The sequence below is a fragment of the Alligator mississippiensis genome, chromosome 6 (assembly GCF_030867095.1).
Source record: "Alligator mississippiensis isolate rAllMis1 chromosome 6, rAllMis1, whole genome shotgun sequence".
Lineage (NCBI taxonomy): Eukaryota > Metazoa > Chordata > Crocodylia > Alligatoridae > Alligator > Alligator mississippiensis.
Genome location: NC_081829.1, coordinates 98917232 through 98934622, shown reverse-complemented (window position 1 = coordinate 98934622; position 17391 = coordinate 98917232). Strand labels below are relative to the sequence as shown.

The 17391-nt window shown below is 52.9% G+C and overlaps 1 protein-coding gene across 3 annotated transcripts in view; it reads left to right on the top strand.

The window, feature by feature from the left end:
* The window catches only part of CNNM2 (cyclin and CBS domain divalent metal cation transport mediator 2), a 135939-nt gene that overhangs the window by 106079 nt on the left and 12469 nt on the right, over positions 1–17391 (top strand). For 2 of the 3 annotated variants that reach the window (XM_019485876.2, XM_059730205.1), the window contains exons 3-6: positions 8803–8940; positions 10868–11037; positions 14528–14621; positions 16912–16977. In XM_019485876.2, the coding sequence (XP_019341421.2) occupies positions 8803–8940; positions 10868–11037; positions 14528–14621; positions 16912–16977 (468 nt within the window). The remainder of the gene's footprint in view (positions 1–8802; positions 8941–10867; positions 11038–14527; positions 14622–16911; positions 16978–17391) is intronic. The other variant, XM_059730204.1, reaches the window with a different exon arrangement.

Here is a 17391-nt window from a genome sequence, read left to right as displayed (position 1 = left end):
GGGGTTCAGGAGCGCCCTGTCTGGGTGCTGGCCCACCTTGGGGGAGTTCCCCCAGCCTGGGTCCCCCAGCCCAGGCAGCCCTGGGGAGCTGAGGGGATTTCTGCCCCCACTCACACACACCCCCTCCCTTTCCAGCTGCTGATTGCTTTAGTCGCTGCCACAGGAGGGGATGGAGAAGCAGTCTTCCCAGCCAGGTGCCTGCCCCTGCAGCCCAGCATGGGGGCACTGGGGAGCCCTCACCCTGGGGGGGCTTGCCCCCACCGCAGCCCCGGGTAGCACCAGCAGCCAAGGGGAATTCTTCCCAACCCCACCCATTTGTCTTAATTGCCTGCTGGCGTCTCAGGGATAGCCCAGAGGGCCTGGGGGGAAATTCCTCCGCTTCCCTGCATTAGTTTTGCCTCCGACTCACAGCAAGTAAGGCAAAACCGGCTGGGGAGGAGCAGAATTTCCATCCGCTCCCTCAAGTGCCTGGGACTCCCAGGGGCCGAGGCAAGATTTGGGGTGCCAATGGGCTGATGGACACAGGCAGGAAACAAGCTACGGAAGAGGGGCAAGGCAGTCCCGCTCCACTGGAGCAGGCAGCATAGCCCATGGCTGCAAGGCATCCTGGGATGCTGGGGGACTGTGAGTTAACTTGAACCAGGAGGGGATCTGGGACAGAAGTTCCATAAACCAGTTTGACCTAAATCAGTCATTCTGATACTACGTTCAACCAGGTTTATCTTAAACCAGTTTCGGCCATTTTGAAAGCGGTTTATGCGCCCTGAATTTCTGTTCCGCTACAGGTTTAAACCGGTTTACATGTCACTTCTGTCCCTAGCCCAGGTGCTACAGGATCATAGATGATCATTTTAAATAGCTCTTTGCTGTTGAGAGATTCTTTTCCCCCCGTGGCAGATACCAAATGAATCTTTTAAGATTCTTTTCATTTTCTTAGATTTTTGTTAATCCTTGATGACCCTGTTAGTATCTGATCAGCAATTGTGCCCAAAGGTTCATATAAGACGGCCTTCAGCGATGCACTCCTCTTCTTACCGTGTTACATGCTACTCTGAGAGCTCGTCTAATCGAATGCCAGTTGTCATCAGCTCTTCTGACTGCCCGCTCCTTCTCTAGAGTGCCAATAGACATCACGCCTCTACGAGGGAATTGTATGCTTTCGTTTATTCTGCAGAAATATTCTCTCATGAGTGCTTTGCATCTGCCGCTCAGAGCAGATTGTGCTTCTCCCACAAGTGGGGGATGTATTTATACAGACCTCTCGTTATAGCTTTTTTTTATTGGGAGAGGTCATTTGGATCGCACTGTATTTCATACAGCCCAACCCTTGAATTTTCAGTACTGATGCAGTGCCACAGTGCAAGGTAATGAAGACCCATGGTTTGTGGTGTGATGTGTTTTTGGGTGACACAATAGATCTGGCAAACTAGTTCATTTGGCCCTTTCCTCCCTGGGAAAATGTCACTGTTGAGAGGCCAAGCAGTATAATACAAAAGTAACACAACTCCCCCAGCCTCCTGGAAGATGGAGCCAGCCCAAGGGGGTCCTCCAGACCATCTGCTATAGACAAGGACGTGGGATCATAGGAAGGTAGGGCTGGGAGGGACCTCACAGGGCCGTCTAGTCCAGCCCCCTGCTCAAGGCAGGCTCATCTCCGACGAAACCAAACCAGCCAAGAGTCTCTCCAACCTGCTCTTTAACATTTTTGGGGAAGGGGATTCTGCAGCTTCTGTAGGTAGCCCGTTCAGCGCTTGGCCACCCCTAGTCAGAAAGGTCCTCTTCATTCCCAAACTAAATTTCCCCTGCTGCAGCTGGAGTCCATTGTTCCTAGTCCTTTTTCCCATAACCACTGATAAAAACCCCATCTCCATCCTATCGACAGTCACCTTTCAGGTATTTGAAGACTGTTATCAAATCCCACCCTCCTTCAGCCTTCTCTTCTCTTCTCCAGTTTGAATCGCCCTAGTTCACTGATGTCTCATAAGGGCATCGCGGACCCTGTTGTCCCATCGTGACATGCTAGACTCGTTCCACCAGTTACAGCCAAGGGTGCAAAAGTAGAGGGGTGCACACAGAAACCGCATGGGATTTGTGAAGTGTAGCAGGGTTTATTTTTTTTCAAGATTTAGACATCAAACAAGCACTGCAAGTTGGTGTAGCAATGGGCAGGGGCATGTGGGTTGTGCATGGCTTGTGTGCTGAGGAGAGGAGTCGAGGTGCATACATGTTGCTGGGTGGGATGTTATGGTTCCTTGAATCTGGGCGGTTTTCTTGAGGTTTAGTGAACTCACCCGGTGCAACTTGAGCTCTAGTTATATTGCATATGACCAACATCTAGCTCTGTTGTACTATTGAGGCCGCTCATTATGTCCCAATATGAGAACCTATTTTTAGTCACTTAAAACTTCCATTTTGTCTGAAATTTCCCAGGCCAGCATGTCTGCCATAGTCTGAATTTCTTTTTTGGGGAAAATGTTCAGACAAAATTCCAGCTGTTTGAGCGTGAGGCTGGAGGAAAAATCGCATCATTTTACTCAACTTCTCAGAGCTCCTCCTTTGCAGCGCTCAGACACTGTTCAGCTTGGGCGAGGGACTTGCAATTTGGCTTTGGTGGCATTCCTGGGAAAACTGGCACGCATTTGGCTCAAGTCGTCATCCTTTGAAAAATTGCAGGTGGCAAAAGGTCACAATTCACAGCTACGTTCCCTAAAGCGTGACCGCACCGGGCATGGCCAGCCCGGGTCCGAGCAGGGCAGTTGCACTGCATGTTAGGCCGAGGTTCTTCACGATGCATCGCTACCAGGGCAAACCAGAAAAGGCCAAGGCGTTTCAGGTCCCATATTCCCAGTTCCCATTCACCGCTTTCCCGAGCATCTCTATTCAGATGCAATTACGGTGTGGAGGCCTGTCAACACGCTGCTGTGCCTCAGCTTCTTCGAAGCCCCGAAGGGGTGTGGGGGTGCCCTGTTTCTGTCTGTGACAAATAAGGTTGTAGCTGTGATTTTCTAGGGTGTGTGCGAGAAACAGGTTTTGCGGGATGAAGTAACATCTCCATCACTGCAGATGCCCAAGAAGAGGTTGGATAAGCACTGGTCAAGGATGATCTGGGTGTAGCTATGCTTGCCTTATACTGTGGGTATATCCCAGGCTTCTGGGCTTTGCTGGTTGCCACATGGGGTTGAGAAGGGTTTTCCCACCCCCCACCCCCCCTTGCTGCTACATGTTTGGGATGGGGGGGCATTGCCTTCCTTGGAGGCATCAGGTGTTCGCTGCAGGACTTTGACCGGTGCCAGTGCTCCTGTGGAGATTTCTGACCAGATGGTCTCGTCCTTCCACTCAGGGTCAGACAGATCAACCATATTTGAGGTCAGGAAGGAATTTAAGCCCGTGGGCAGATTGGTACAGACAGTGAGGGTTCGTGCCTTCCTCTGTAGCTGGGGACCTGAGCTTTTTCCTTGGATCTCGAGCATACTCCAACAGCCCTTGCCACGGCAGGACATTGCCCCTGCTTTACCTGTGACCAGTTCGGCTGCTGCGTCTTGGGGTTGTCGGGGTTGGCTTCATAGTTGTGCTAATAGGTTAGACCAGGGGTGCTCAGCACCTGGCTCAGGTGCCAGATCCAGCCACAGAACCACGTAACCTGGCCCGTGGCGCTCCCCCCGGGTCTGAGCGTTCGGTGGCAGAGGAGTGATGGCAGTGTAAATTGCTGCTCCTGTGCTGCCAGATTTGTACACGTGGAGGGAGCCCTGCAAGCCGGATAATGCAGCCCCGTGCACTAGATCAGGTGAGCAGGGCGGGCTGGGGCCCAATCCAGCCTGCGGTCTGGGCCCATGTCCCTCCTCCAGCCTGCAGGGACAAAAGGCTGAGCGCCACTGTGTTAGATTGATCCTGCCTCAAGCAGGGGTTTGGACTGGATGAGATCCCTGGAGATCCCTGCTAGCCCTACATTTCTTTGATCCTATTAGATCAGCGGTATAGTTGGGAGAGAGGTTAGACAAGCTCATTGGCCCAGCGCAGGTTGCTCTCTCACCTTGCAAGAAATAAGGCAGCCTCATTTACAGCTCCCTGTTGCACTGTCGCTTGGCCTGTCCCTAAGCAAAGGGCGTTTAATTGTCTCCCTGTTTAACCCGAGTGGAAGGCATCTCTTACGCCCAGCAGCATCAGTGAGGCTTTTCCCAACATAACAGCATGCAGATTTGTATACATTCACATGACGTTTGAATATAATGCATGCATACACCTAAATAAATTTTGCAAAAGGCAGCTGGTTATAAGCACCCGATAATGTATTAAACACGTACCTTTGACCTCCTCAGCTCCATTCTCCCCAATAGTCTGGCTCTACTTCAACTACCACTACTATAAGCCTTTGCTGAGCATGTGTTACTGGTTTGCCTTCATGGAAGGGCAGAGGACTTGGGTTGCTGCATGTTCCCAATCTCTGAATAACTTGTCTGGACAGCAACTGTAAAGGAAAAAAAACCTGCTGCCAAAATGTATGGTCCTTCCTCCATTTCTCAGATCTGGATGAAGTTTCATAGTTGTTAGGGGCTGGAAGGCACCTTACAGATCATCAGGTCCAGCCTCCTGCACTAGGCAGGAAAGACCACGAGTCGGATGGCCCCAGCAAGAAGTGAGGCTACTAGATTCATGGGCTGCAAGCGGCCGGAAGGGACCTCAGAAGATTTCGGGTCCAGCCCCCTGCACCAGGCGGGAAAGAACCATGGTCAGGAGACCCCAGCAAGGTGACCATCCAGTCTCCTCTTGAAGACTTCCAGGGTAGGTGACTGCACCATCTCTGGAGGGAGCTTATTCCAGTCTGGACACCCTGACCGTGAAGTAGTTTTTCATAGAGTTGAGCCTGAATCGGTCTTCCAGGAGTTTGTGACCATTACTCCTGGTTTTCCGCTCAGGTGCCCTGGTGAACAGTTGCTCACCGAGCCCTTGATGTATTCCCCGTATGTAGCAATAAGCTACTACTAAGTCTTCTCTCAGCCTTCTCTTTTTTTAGGCTGGAGAGACCCAGGTCCCTCAGCCTTTTCTCGTATGGCTTGCCACGCCAGTCTCTGATCATACGGGTGGCTCTTCTCTGGACTCTCTCAAGTTTTTCCATGTCCTTATTGAAGAATGGCACCCAGAACTGGATGCAGTCCTCCAGCTGTGTCTCACCAGCGCTGAGTGCAGTGGAAGAACCGCCTCCTTGGTTTTACATGAGATGCATCGGTTGATGCACGCCAGAGTGGTGCTTGTCCTGTTGGCTACAGCATCGCACTGACCGCTCATGTTCGTGCAGTGTTCGGTTATTACCCCCAGGTCCCTTTTGGCCTTGGTGCTAGTAAAATTGGCACCACCGAGCCTGTAGGAGTGTTGGGGATTGTTTGCCCCCGGATGGAGCACCTTGCACTTCTCGATGTTGAACGACATCTGGTTCTCATCTTCCCAAGGTCCACCTGAATCTGCAGCCTATGTTCAGGCATGACCATGCTCCCCCATAACTTGATGTCATCCGCAAAGTTGGCCAGCGAGCTTTTCATCCCCACCCCTATTAAGCCAAAAGATCTGATTAGCCTATAGCAGCACATCAAGTGATCGCCAATCAACAGACAGGCTAAGAGATGACTCCGCTCCATGACCTTGGGTAGGTGCAAGTTTGCTGGAGGAGCCCGGAGGAGTTTTCAACTCCTCTTGGGAAGCAGAGGTGGGAGAGTTGACTGCGCTGTCAGGGGGTGAGGAGCACATCCTCTAGGGAACAGGGTGCTCCAGACCTGGGGAAGGTTAGTTTTCACCACTACCGTATACCTCAGCTTCCTGTTGGAGGCTGGGACGGCTGTGGGGCAGGTGACTGTACTTCTTTGGAGAAGACCTTGGATGGGATGTATCTGACGAAGACTCTTATTACATCTCTGATCCTCCAGGTGCTTTATGCATTCTCTGCACTATGGCGGTGACAAGGCAAGGGACGCTTGAGACAAGAGGAGGAAGATGCTGTATTAAATCCCCAGTCTGTGGTGGTCTAGGTCAAGCCACCTAGAGACCCGTGTCTCTGTCTCTGCAGGGGCCAGTGGGGCACAAGCAGCACAGCAATCCTCGGACAGCAAGAGCAAAACTTCCTTTCTTTTGAACTAAGGCTTCAGCTTCGGTGTGTAGCAATGGCAGATCTGTAATGACAGATGCAACCTGCCATCACTAGAAACGTGGTTCTGTGCTTGTTCGTTCCTGAGCTGGGATGCCAGGCTTTTTCCATTGACCTGCAGCATCTGCTTCTGACCCCGAAAGGTAGCGGGATCATAGACTATTACAACGCGCTATTTGATGTGGTCCCGTAGGCTCATCAGATCTGTGTTGCTCGATGGCTCGCTGCCCCTCATGGACCACGTAGACACATCTGCTAGCTCTGGCTTCAGATTCAGTTGAGCCCTTCTTCCCCATCTCCCCACCCACTCCTGTAGAGGCTAGTCAGGGAAACAGGCATGCAACATCATTATAACATGAATACATCTAGCCCAGAAGTATTGCAACCAAACCCCCAGGCTGTCGTGTAGCTGTCTGGCAGGCCACGGGGCTATTTTATTCTTTTGATCCAATTTCCCCGTTTCTCCACCCTTAACAGGAAGATCCAAAGGACTCCTGCCACATCATCTGCGTATCCCCAGTTGGACCGGGCAGTTTGGGTGATGAGAGCTGATAAGCTTTTCCATCAACCTACTGTTCACCCCGCCATCCCCAGAAGTGCATTCTTGGAGCTGGACATGGGCATGGCCCTTGTGCTGGGGATGTGCCTCTTACCATCCCTATGAAAATCCCTCCAGCGTTGGCCAGGTTATAAACCTTGGAAAAATCACAAGTTGCACGTGCTCAGAAGGGTCCCCTGTAGCCGCAGTGTCCAGCCAGTGACACGCATGCCACAAATGGCACAGGCAGCTGGTATGTGAGCCCCAGGCACCAAATTAAAGTGGGCACAGGCAGGACCTCACTAGAGGAGGGGAAAAGGAGCAGTGCTGCTCAGGGGAGGGGACAGACGTCAGAGTGACAGTCAAGGAGGGGTAGAAATCGGGCGTCACTGCCTGCTTAGGAATTTGACCCAGAGGTGTTGCCAAATTCAGTGTTGCCACAGTGCAGTGGTGGTGGGATACTCCTCCACTGGGCAGTGGTGGTGGGATACTCCTCCACTGGGCAGTGGTGGTGCTTATCTCATACTTGGGACTTAACTTGTGGTGCCCTTGCCAGAAAGTTTGGCTACCGCTGTCCTATAGCTTAACAGCTGAAAGCTCTGAAGACTTCATCCCCGCTAAACTCCAAGGCTAACAGACTGTAAATGCATCCTGTTCCCACACCAAGTCACTGAGCTGGCTCCAGATCCAGGGCTATGGGAAATAGGAAGTTGCTTCAGGCCAAGGTGAGGGCAACGCTGGAACTGAGAGCAGTAGGCAGGTGCGTCGTGTGCCCGTGCTTTCCTTCTTCTTGGCATCCAGTAGCACGGAGGAAGAAATCGATTTGGATGCATGGGACAAAAACACGGTCAATGGGAGATGGAGGAGGAGTTGGTCCGAAGAGCTTGATGAGATGTGTGGCTAGGCAAGGAACTGGGGCTGGAAGCCATTGAGGCAGGGTAGGGGTGAGATGATCTGAGATGAGAAGCTGGGAAAGGGAAAAGAGTGTGACTGATGAAATAAAGAGGCTGGGGGTGCATCTACAGCAGACTTTTTTTTTACTACTGTGGGACTGCCTAATGAGCTCAGCTTTAAGGTCTCAACATCTACACATGCAACCCTAATAGGCATCAGGAAACTAATGAACTCTGCTGCAGGCTGGCACTCATAAATACAAGTACTATCCTATGGCGGCGTTCCTTAGCATGCAGCAATGCACACGCAGACGCTGCTGGGGGTGGCCAGGGCACACGAGTGCTGCCCGCCGGCTAGCAGGCCAGCCCCTCTGCAGCACGTGGAGCCTGGGGGGAGCAGCCCCCGGGGCTCCCTGCCAGCCAGGGCTGCTCCAACCCAGCTCAACGTGCTGTGGTCCTGGGTGCGTGTTCAAACGTGGCGCTTGGGAGCAATAATCTCTGGCACAATAACCACCAAAGTTAATTGCTGCATGTTACTAGCACATGTAGATGCACCCTGGGACTAGGAATTTGTGTGAGAAGTACGGGACTGGAAGGAAAAGGAGACGGGTCTGAAAAGGAGCTGGGAAGCAGTGGCAGCTTGCACTGGGTGGTCCAAGGGACTGGGCTCAGCTCCAGGCACAGGGACAGGCTTTGCTCTGGCTTTTCCAAACTCCTGAGTGCCTGTCCCGGAGACCTCGGTATCATCCTGCGAATGCATCCTTATGGGGTTGCAGGGATCTATCATTTATATAAAATTAGTGTTGCAACCTGTCGGGTGATCTGTCATGGGCAGCCGTACCGGTTCAATCACCTAACTCCAGTTAAATATCCTCCAAGCTTCCCAGGCACTTTCCTAGGAAATGTGCCTAGGAAAAACACCCGAAGCCCAGGAGAAATGTAAGGGGCAGCGGCAGATACGAAAGGGGCTTTGTCAAGACGGAGCGAGGTGCAGCCCACAGGCTGTGCCGGCGGGCACCTCGGCCCCTTGTGCAGGCGTGTGGGTCCATCCCCGACGCTCACGCCACGCAGTGTCACATGTTCGAAGCATGTTATCAGTAGGCCTCTCTCCGCACGTTGCTGTTCTCCGCGGCCGTTCGGTTTGTCCTCGATAAATGCATCCGGCACGGTTCGCGTTGGACCCTGTTCTAACACAACTCGCTTCCCTCCTGTCTTCTCTGCCCCGCTCCCTTCCCCAGCTGATAACAAGACGAAAAAGAAAGTCGCCCATCGGGACAGGAAGCAGGACTTCTCTGCCTTCAAGCAGACAGACAGCGAGATGAAGGTTAAAATATCACCGCAGCTCCTCCTGGCAATGCACCGTTTCCTGGCAACAGGCAAGTGCGGATTATCACCACCGTTTGCAATCGCGCCAGGGCCCGAAAGCGAGTTTGTCGGCAGAGGCGGGCGGGCAGCGCAGGCAGGGGGGGAGGCTGGCCGCCGGGGCGACGGGTAACGCCACTGTCGTGTTTTTCTTTTTAAATTCTCTCCTCTCCTGTGTTCAGTGTCGGCATGAACCCTCTGAGACATTTGCCAGGGGTGGACCAGTAACTTTAAATTGGTCTGAAAGGTAAGGACGAATGCAAGTGCCGCACTGCATGTGTAGAGTCCATCAGATTAACGACTAGCGAGTGCGCCCCGCTAGGAAGCATTTAGGGACTGCACTAATGAAGACTCGGTGCCAGCTGGCCAGGTGTTTGGGCAGCTGTTTGCGACTCCCCCTTGGTGGCTCCTTTGGGAAGAGATGCTGGACTTTTGCAGGAAACCCGTTCCACGGGGCTTTACTGACCTGAAACGCAAGCATCTCTGCACGTTTAGACGAGCATTGAGCAGATGGCTGGAGTGCGACTTGTCCGAATGGATTTGTTAGTGGGGTGCGTGTCCTGAGCTGGTGGCCTCCATCCACGTGTGGATAGGCAGATACCCGCACCCCCGGATCGCGTGGCAGGCTTTGCGGGGAGCCCGTCGATTAGATGGGCCGCTGCAGCTGCGTTCCCGTTTCATCCTGGAGCTGATCCTGCCTTGGGGCAGGGGGTGGACTAGAGGGGTCCCCTCCCAAACCTGTTTTCTCCGATTCTAAGGTTGCGAGAGACCCGTTGGGTGGAGGGTGTGTGGGAAGCTTGTCCCGCTGCTCACACTGACCCTGTTTGGTGTCTAAATAAAGACCTGCGCGTGGGCTTTTTGGTCGAGCACCTTGCAGCACTGCTGCCTTCAGGAGAAAGGAACCGTTCAGCTGGAAGATGCAGATTTAAGAACGAGCATCGGTTTGCACGGAGCTCTGCGGAGTTCCCCAACACTTTCTTGATGTCATTTGATGGACTTTTTTTTTTCCCCCCCCTTCATTTGGTGGCATTGTGGCTCTGCTTGCCTAGGAAACGTGAAAGGATTTTATAGTTTGTCACCTTGTGAAGCCATCACTAGAAAAACAGTTCAGTTTGGTTGGATAGCTTGAAATGCAGAGCAGGACCTGTGCACAGGTGGAGGGGCCGGCAGCTCCCGAGTCCTGTCCTCAACCCAGCCGTTAGCAAATCGGCCGTTTGCATGCCTGTGTCCTGAGCATCCCTGGCCTAACTCGACCCAGCCCCAAGATGGGCTTTTTTTCCCCCTCCCGCTTTAAATAGCTCCCACTGTGAGCAGCGGAGAGTGGGAGGAAGAGGTGATCAAACGTGGTCTGTGTTGTGTATTAATCTCGTGTGGTTTGAACTTACCTGGGTTCTGTGTCCCACTGTCACTGTCTCCACGTGGACCATGACGGGCTGAGTGGCACCTTCATTTCATCTTTCGGTTTCTGCAGCGGACCGATGACTAGCGATGCTCTAGGTCCGTCAGCGATCGGAGAGCCCTAGGAACAATTGCCAGAAATAGTCCGTGCTCACGTCATTTCAGACAAAACCGAGAGCCCCTCTGGGACCCCACCTCTACCCCTTCCCTTCACAAGTCTCGAACGAGGCTGGGGTTCCCGAGCTCTCAAATGGGCAAATTCTTCTTCCTTTTCCCATTGCACTGGGGAAACCATTCTTGGTAATTTGCAGACTGCTTCAGCACCTCAGGTAGGGGAGAAGAAAAGAGGAGTTTCCAAGAATTGGGGCACTCTGATTTCCTCTTGACAATCTGCCTAAGTCTCTCAAAAGACAGGAAAACTGCGATTCCGTATCGTATCTCTCTGCATCTCTTTTCCTCTTTTGAAGTTGATGCTTATTAATGAGTGCTAATTCATTCCCATGCCCTCGAGGTGTAACATCAAGTTGTGTCTTGTGTTTATAGAAGTAGAAGCCTTTGGTCCATCCCAGATGTCGGAGAAGATCCTTCTAAGGCTGCTAAAGCACCCCAACGTCATTCAGGAGCTGAAATATGATGAGAAGAACAAGAAAGCCCCGGAATACTACCTCTACCAGCGAAACAAGCCCGTCGACTACTTTGTTCTCATTTTACAGGTCAGACAAGTGATGGGAGTTGTATGCAGCCCTACGTACGGGGAAGCATGTCTCCTCCTTCCTCTCCCTGCATATATCTGTTTCCGTGTAGCCTTCTTAGAGCATGGGGATGGCAGCTAGGAAATGAGGGCTGTATTCCCGATTCCCTCGTTAACTTGCTAACCTTGGACAGCTCATTCAGGTGCTCCCAGGCTCCATTTAACCTTTGTACAGTGCGGATAGCGCACCCCTGCTTCTCAGAGAGGATCCTCCGTTGAAAGTTGCTGTGACCGTGCAGACGGGAGCAGAGCAGGCAGGGGAAAGGAATTTGTGTGCAGCTGAAGCTGGTGAAAACCCGTAGGTCGAGCACAATGTAACGGCTCGAATTGGAGTTTGGACAGGATGCTGGCTAACCTAGGTTTTCTGGGTTTTTTTTTCCCACCTCCCCCTACGAGAAGGGCCTTGATGTGATCGCGATCTCTCCTATTTTCCGTGGGCTTAGGAAGTCAGCGCTTGTAGTGTCACGGATGGTGGCTGCGCATTAAGTGAGGGCAGAGCGCCACCTGCCGCACGGCCACCTTCACTTCCTTTGGTTTCCTTTGCAGTTCTCCCATCCGTGCAGCGTCTCCGGCCTGTAGCTTGTGTGGTCCGATGAGATGGCAGCCCGAAGTGCTGCGGAAGTCCTCATCTCCTTGTCCGTTTTCTTGATTAGAAAGGGTATTTCCTCCACGCAGAGGTCACTCCCCTTGGCGGTGTCCATCTCTTGAGGTTTACAGCTCAGTAGCAACCTCAGAACATGTCGGTCCTGTCTGCCCCAAGACTTTGAAACTCCGTTACCACCTTTCTGCAAGACCGGTGCTTAAAGCTGCCTCTTGCCGGCAAGGTGCTGACGTTTCCAGTCCGTGTAAACCGGATTCAGACATGCTTACAAAATGCCTCAAAACACCGGTCGCTGCCAATTCAGTGCTTGGATGATTTTATGACGTGGTATCAAATGTAAAAGATCTTTTTATTTTTAAACAACCGTGGTAATAACGCCCCCAAAATATAATGCCACATCTCCAGGCTAGCGCGCTCCGTTTGGATTGCTCTTCAGTCTTCCACAAAGCACTGACGGCCCTTTCGGCTCCTTTTATGCTGTGACCTGTTGCAGCCTGAAACGGTGCTGAGGGGAAGATAACAGGGCTGGATAGACATGACGGGAGACCCTGCCTTGGAACAGAAGAGCCCTGTGTCACAAGGGAGGGCGTGACGAGTAAAACCAGTACGTTTTCCCACGTGCCTATGTTACACCTGCAAAAGTGAGCGCATGAAAAGGCCCGTGCTAGCACCGGGGTGCTCAGGTTTATCTCTGCAAGGTCCTACACCTTGGCACAGCACCAGACAGATACTTCTGCTGTTTGCTGTATGCTTGGAGTTGACCTGGATGTCCTGAGGTACTGATTTTCACATAGAAAGCATGCAGGGAAACAAGTACACGGTTGGTGCCTATAGTAATCTACCAATTTAATCCAAATCGGTAGAACTTGCTCACTTCTAGGGTGCCACATGCTTGCACTGCATGTGCTTTTCTCTTGGACAGCAGCAGTTTTATATGCAGCCACTGATAACGTTTGTCTTTCAAAACTCCTCGCAGTTCATTTATCCAGTGGCGGGGAAAGCGCGAGCCCAGATGGCAGGGTCTGGCCGGGCGCTCTCGGTATCATGCCGAAGGAATTTTGCTGCCCGGCTCTCAGCTACCCAGCTGCTCAGCTCGCTGCCGTGCGTTTCTCTGCAGCCCAAATTTGGAAAGGGCAAAATGTTTTTGTGCAGCGGATGGAATAATGAGGTCCCAGAATAGAGGCGCCTTTCCGACAGCTCGGAGCTTTTCCACCATCCACTCCAGGTTGACTCCTAGAGAGGGCAGAGGTCTAGCTGCGTGTCTGGTCATCCCAGGGTTGCAGCCTGCGGTGAAGAATTGCCAGTAACCGCTATGGTGAACAGCGTATTTGTACCCAATGAGTCTTTGCCGACCTTACTTCGTAACATCTTTAGAAACAGCTACAGATACTAAATGTACCATTTGCTGGGGTTATAGCACTTGATCAGGTCATGAAAGCGGATTATATATTATGGTTACCCATGACCATGACAGTGGGGGGCTGAGCGGGATGACCCAAGACATCCTTTCCAGCTCCGTGCTCCTGTTTAAAGTTGTTGGTGTTGCTGCTGCATTGTATTCATCTGTTTTTTCCTGTGGCGTCCTGTGCTGGTGCCAGTGCCAGAGACTGAATCGAGTGTCAGCAGGCAAAGAGAATTATTGTAATTATTTTGGATGCGGGTAGGAGATGCAGGGAAACTCATCTACTTTGGTGCAGTGTAAATGTGTTTTCACTGAACCAAAATATTAGACTCATTTGGACCTGCCTGTAGCCACGCAGCCGCCCCGGTGTCTTTTTATCCATTACCAGTGGGGTATCCCAGTCTGGCCTGTTCTCCAGCTGCTCAAAGACTGAGAGCGTTTTGGGTGACCGAAATCCTCCAGGCCCAGGTGGCTTCACTTCAGTTTTACACCAGACTTCTTCCACCCTTTGTCTCAAGTTCCCAGCAGAAGTCAACCCCGCTGAGGGTGCTGTTGAAAATCAGGCCCTATTAACGACCCACGCCTCTGACTCTTTGCTGTGCGTGCACCATGGTCACGGAGGCGATAAACATTCATCTTTAGAAGGGGTATTTCCCATCTTCCTAATTGGTTGTGGTGGTAACGTGTGCTGCTGAATATCTGCCACGTTCCACCCCAGAAGTGGCTGCATTTTGCTGGTGCCATCGTCGTATAGCATTTGTTAAAGGGGTTGGATCCTTCTGCGTGCAGCCCCGCACACAATAGTAATGGCTGTGTGATTTGCAAACCTGGTGGAAACAACTCGCCCAAATTAACCCTGAGAGAGGTGGCTCCTTCAGGAGCGAGGGCTTTCTTTTCTGGGGGAACCTGCTTGGTGCAAAATGGACATCTTTGCCTCCCAAAACGGGTCGAGCTGCCCCCCGCTCCCAGTCATGTTCTCCTGCGGGTGTGTCAGCGAGGGGGTCTGTGCACGTGGGGAGTTATTTGAAATAAGGGAAGCTGCCCAGAGATACCGGGCGAGTGTGACACTGGTTTTCTCGGGCTGAGAGTATTCCTGCCCCCACCCCGAGCCAAGGGAAGTGGCTTGACAGTGCATGAAGCATGCTGCGGGAGGGGAAGAAAGCAGTGCCGCTGCGGAGGTCCTGAATGCAGTTGCAGTGATGAATGCATGGCTCCGCTGTGTTCAATTAGCTGTGGCTACCCGGGGGCCTGGTGGGTCTGTGGGGGAGGAGAGAAATAGCTCCTGCCTGTATTTGTGCACCCTGAAGGACTTGAGCCGAAGGCAAGATTTAACACTGAATTGCCCCTTTGGGCATGACCGCAGCCTTCAAGGCGCAGGTGTGGGATAACATCTCTGCTCTGTGAGCTGCCACTGCCCTTTCACAACTGCTCTCTCCTTTTCCTCAACAGGGGAAAGTGGAAGTGGAGGCTGGGAAAGAGGGAATGAAGTTTGAAGCTGGTGCTTTTTCCTACTATGGGGTGATGGCCCTCACAGCGTCGCCAGGTATGTCCTCTTCCAGTCCGCTGCTGAGCTCCCTCTGTGCACGAGCATGCCTGCCTCTGGGGGTTTCTGTGCGGGGAGAGGGGCCCCGGGAGATGCCCCTGCTGTGCTTGTCCTGGCTGGTGTCACCAGGAAATGCCTCCCTGCCAGTGAAACAAGGTGCCCGGTGTATGTCTGGGTGGGGCTGGTATGGCTCCTGACACGAGACCTGCGTGCTTGCCAGCCTGCAAGCCCAGAGCAGATGAGAGGTTGGCCTTGGGGATCTCTCTGGCCTGTGATGACGAGACGCCCCCACCGCATAGCAGAGACTGGAGGAACGGGCAGCACGAAGCCGGTGGGAGACAGAGTGGTGCAACGTCCGACTGCCTGCCGTATGGGTAGCCCCATCTCTGCAGGCCCTTAGAAACCAGCTGGGACGGGGACACCAAGGGGAGGTTTTCCTGTCCTGGAAAGCTGGTGAGGATGAGCTGGGACAAGCAGCTCACGCAGCCTCGCACACTGTAGGCAAGGAGGGAGAACAGCAATGAGAGAGGCTTGCTACTGAGCCCGGGCCAGGCAGATCCCCCAGGAGAAACCAGAGTCCCGTGACATGGACATAGCATCAAGCCACATAAATGAGGCATGTGCTGCTGTCTAACCCCCTCCACAAGCGAGTGTTCGTGCTGCTGGCATGCGGCCGCATCGTCCCGAGCAGCGAGCGTGGCTAATTCTCAGCAGCTAAGCAAGGCCGGGCTGCATTGCAGTTTAATAAGAGCTCGCCAGTGCTGCTGGTGTTAGTCGATAGCGGGCAAAACTCATCCGTGGGTGAAACCCCTGAGCTTCTGCACATACCGTCATGCCAGGGTTACGCGTGGCACCCAGTCGCACTGTATGTCAGCTGGAAGCCACGAACCAAGATGTTGGTCAGCTGTAGTGATTAAAAATCCCACAAAGCTTTTCACAAGCATTGCGTGAGCGCCCCAGGGAGTACGTCCTGCAAGCCTGGCGTCGGGTGGAGACGCATGCGTTCCTTCGCTCCTGTTGAAATGTGTTTCTAGTCTCAAAGGAGCAGATTAGCTCCTGTGATCCACCCCAGTGGTGGCTCCGTTGCAAGAAGGGAGCTATTGAACCCCACGTACGCTGTTAAATGGCTTTAGGCACCTGTAGTGATCAGTACGACTGGAGCGTTGCAAAATGCTGCAGCCTCCTCTCGTTCCCTCTGTCCCCCAGAGGTTGATGGGGCTGGGGCCGAGCGCCTAGCTCCAGTGGTGGGCAGGCGTCTGGGGTGGGGGGCAAGGCCAGCTCCGGTGGCAGTGGAGGTCCGAGAAGGGGGTGCAGGGGTCCCAGTCAAATGCACCAGCTGGCTCCCCCTTCTCCCCCATGCAGACATAACAAGTGAAACCCTCCAGCGCAGTACTTCATCCCCAAGAGCTGCTATTTGGGAGGCAGGCAGTCTTTTTGGGAACGCTGGTCCAGCCACCCCTCCGAAACGCTGCGATTGTTAGGTCTGTCCGTACCCTCACCTTCCCTCAATCTCGCTGCTGCCCGGTAGGTTTTTGACGACAGCTTGGCCGCAGATCACGGCAAGGCATTGATGGGTGCCTTAGCAGCGATTTCCATTGCATATTTGTGTGTGCTCTCTAGTTTGCAATACAGACAGGTCACAGGTTGGCGAAGAATCGACTCTCCCCTCACTTGTGCCCGGGCCACATACGAAAATCCTTCACGGTGGTGCCTTTTGCCAGCATGGGTCAGCTTGGATGCCCTGCTGCTCTGGTTTTTAACCTTGCTGGCACCTTTGGGTGCCTCTGGCTTTTCTTTCCAGCTTTGGCACTCACATTCTTTCTCCCCTCTCCTCGCGTGCATGCAGCCTGGGAGGCACCTGGGGCTTTCTCTTGCTTTAAGCACAAGCACTGTAGAGCACTATTTGCATGACGGGTGTTACAGATGTGCATGCTATTCCCGGTCGGCGCTCTGGAGGGGGTGACGGTGGCGAGTCGCTGGTCTCGTGATGCCCCATCGTGCCTGTGTGGGGTTCCCGTTTGTGCCCTTGGCCTCCTGAACGCATCCTGACCTCGGTGCTGAGCGGCTGTCAGGGCCGGCAAGTGGAGCATGTGTAGCGTTTTGCTGATTTTGTTTTTTTTAATAATTCCTGCAAAGTGTCTAACCGGTTTTTTAACCCCTTTAGTTCTCTGCGGTTTTGTCCTTGTGGTTCTGGTCCGCGCACAGAGCGAGTTGGGCTTTCCCCCCGTCGAGCGTGGATAGCCACCTCCTTCCTGGTCACAATCTCATCCTTTTTCTCTCCCTCTTCTAGTTCCCTTGTCCCTGTCTCGTACCTTTGTTGTCAGCAGAACAGAGTTGTTAGCAGCAGGTTCTCCAGGTAAATCCGCATGCTTCTATTACACCCTTCTTGTGACTGCAGCGACCCCATAAAAAGCCAGCTGCAGTCTGTATTTCTCTTGACCTCTTTGCTTGTTAAGGAGAAGTCCAGCAAAAACATGTACCTGCCAGGTAGGTATCAGGGATGACCGAGTCGTCGCGACGTAACAAGTGCATGAAAATGAAAGGAGAGGAAAGAATACTTGTGTAAAAGGATGGCTTCGGTGATGAGAAGGTGCTTGCTGCTGGTACGTGGGCTGTGACAGTGTCAGGAGGGCCCTTTCCTTAACAAAACGGTCTGGCACTGAGCCTGGGCTTGCCAGCGTGCGACGCGTCTCCGTTCTGCAGAAGGTAGAATTGAAACGGAGGAGGGGGTGCTGGAGGGCCGCCAGAAGAAAGAGTTAAATACAACTTA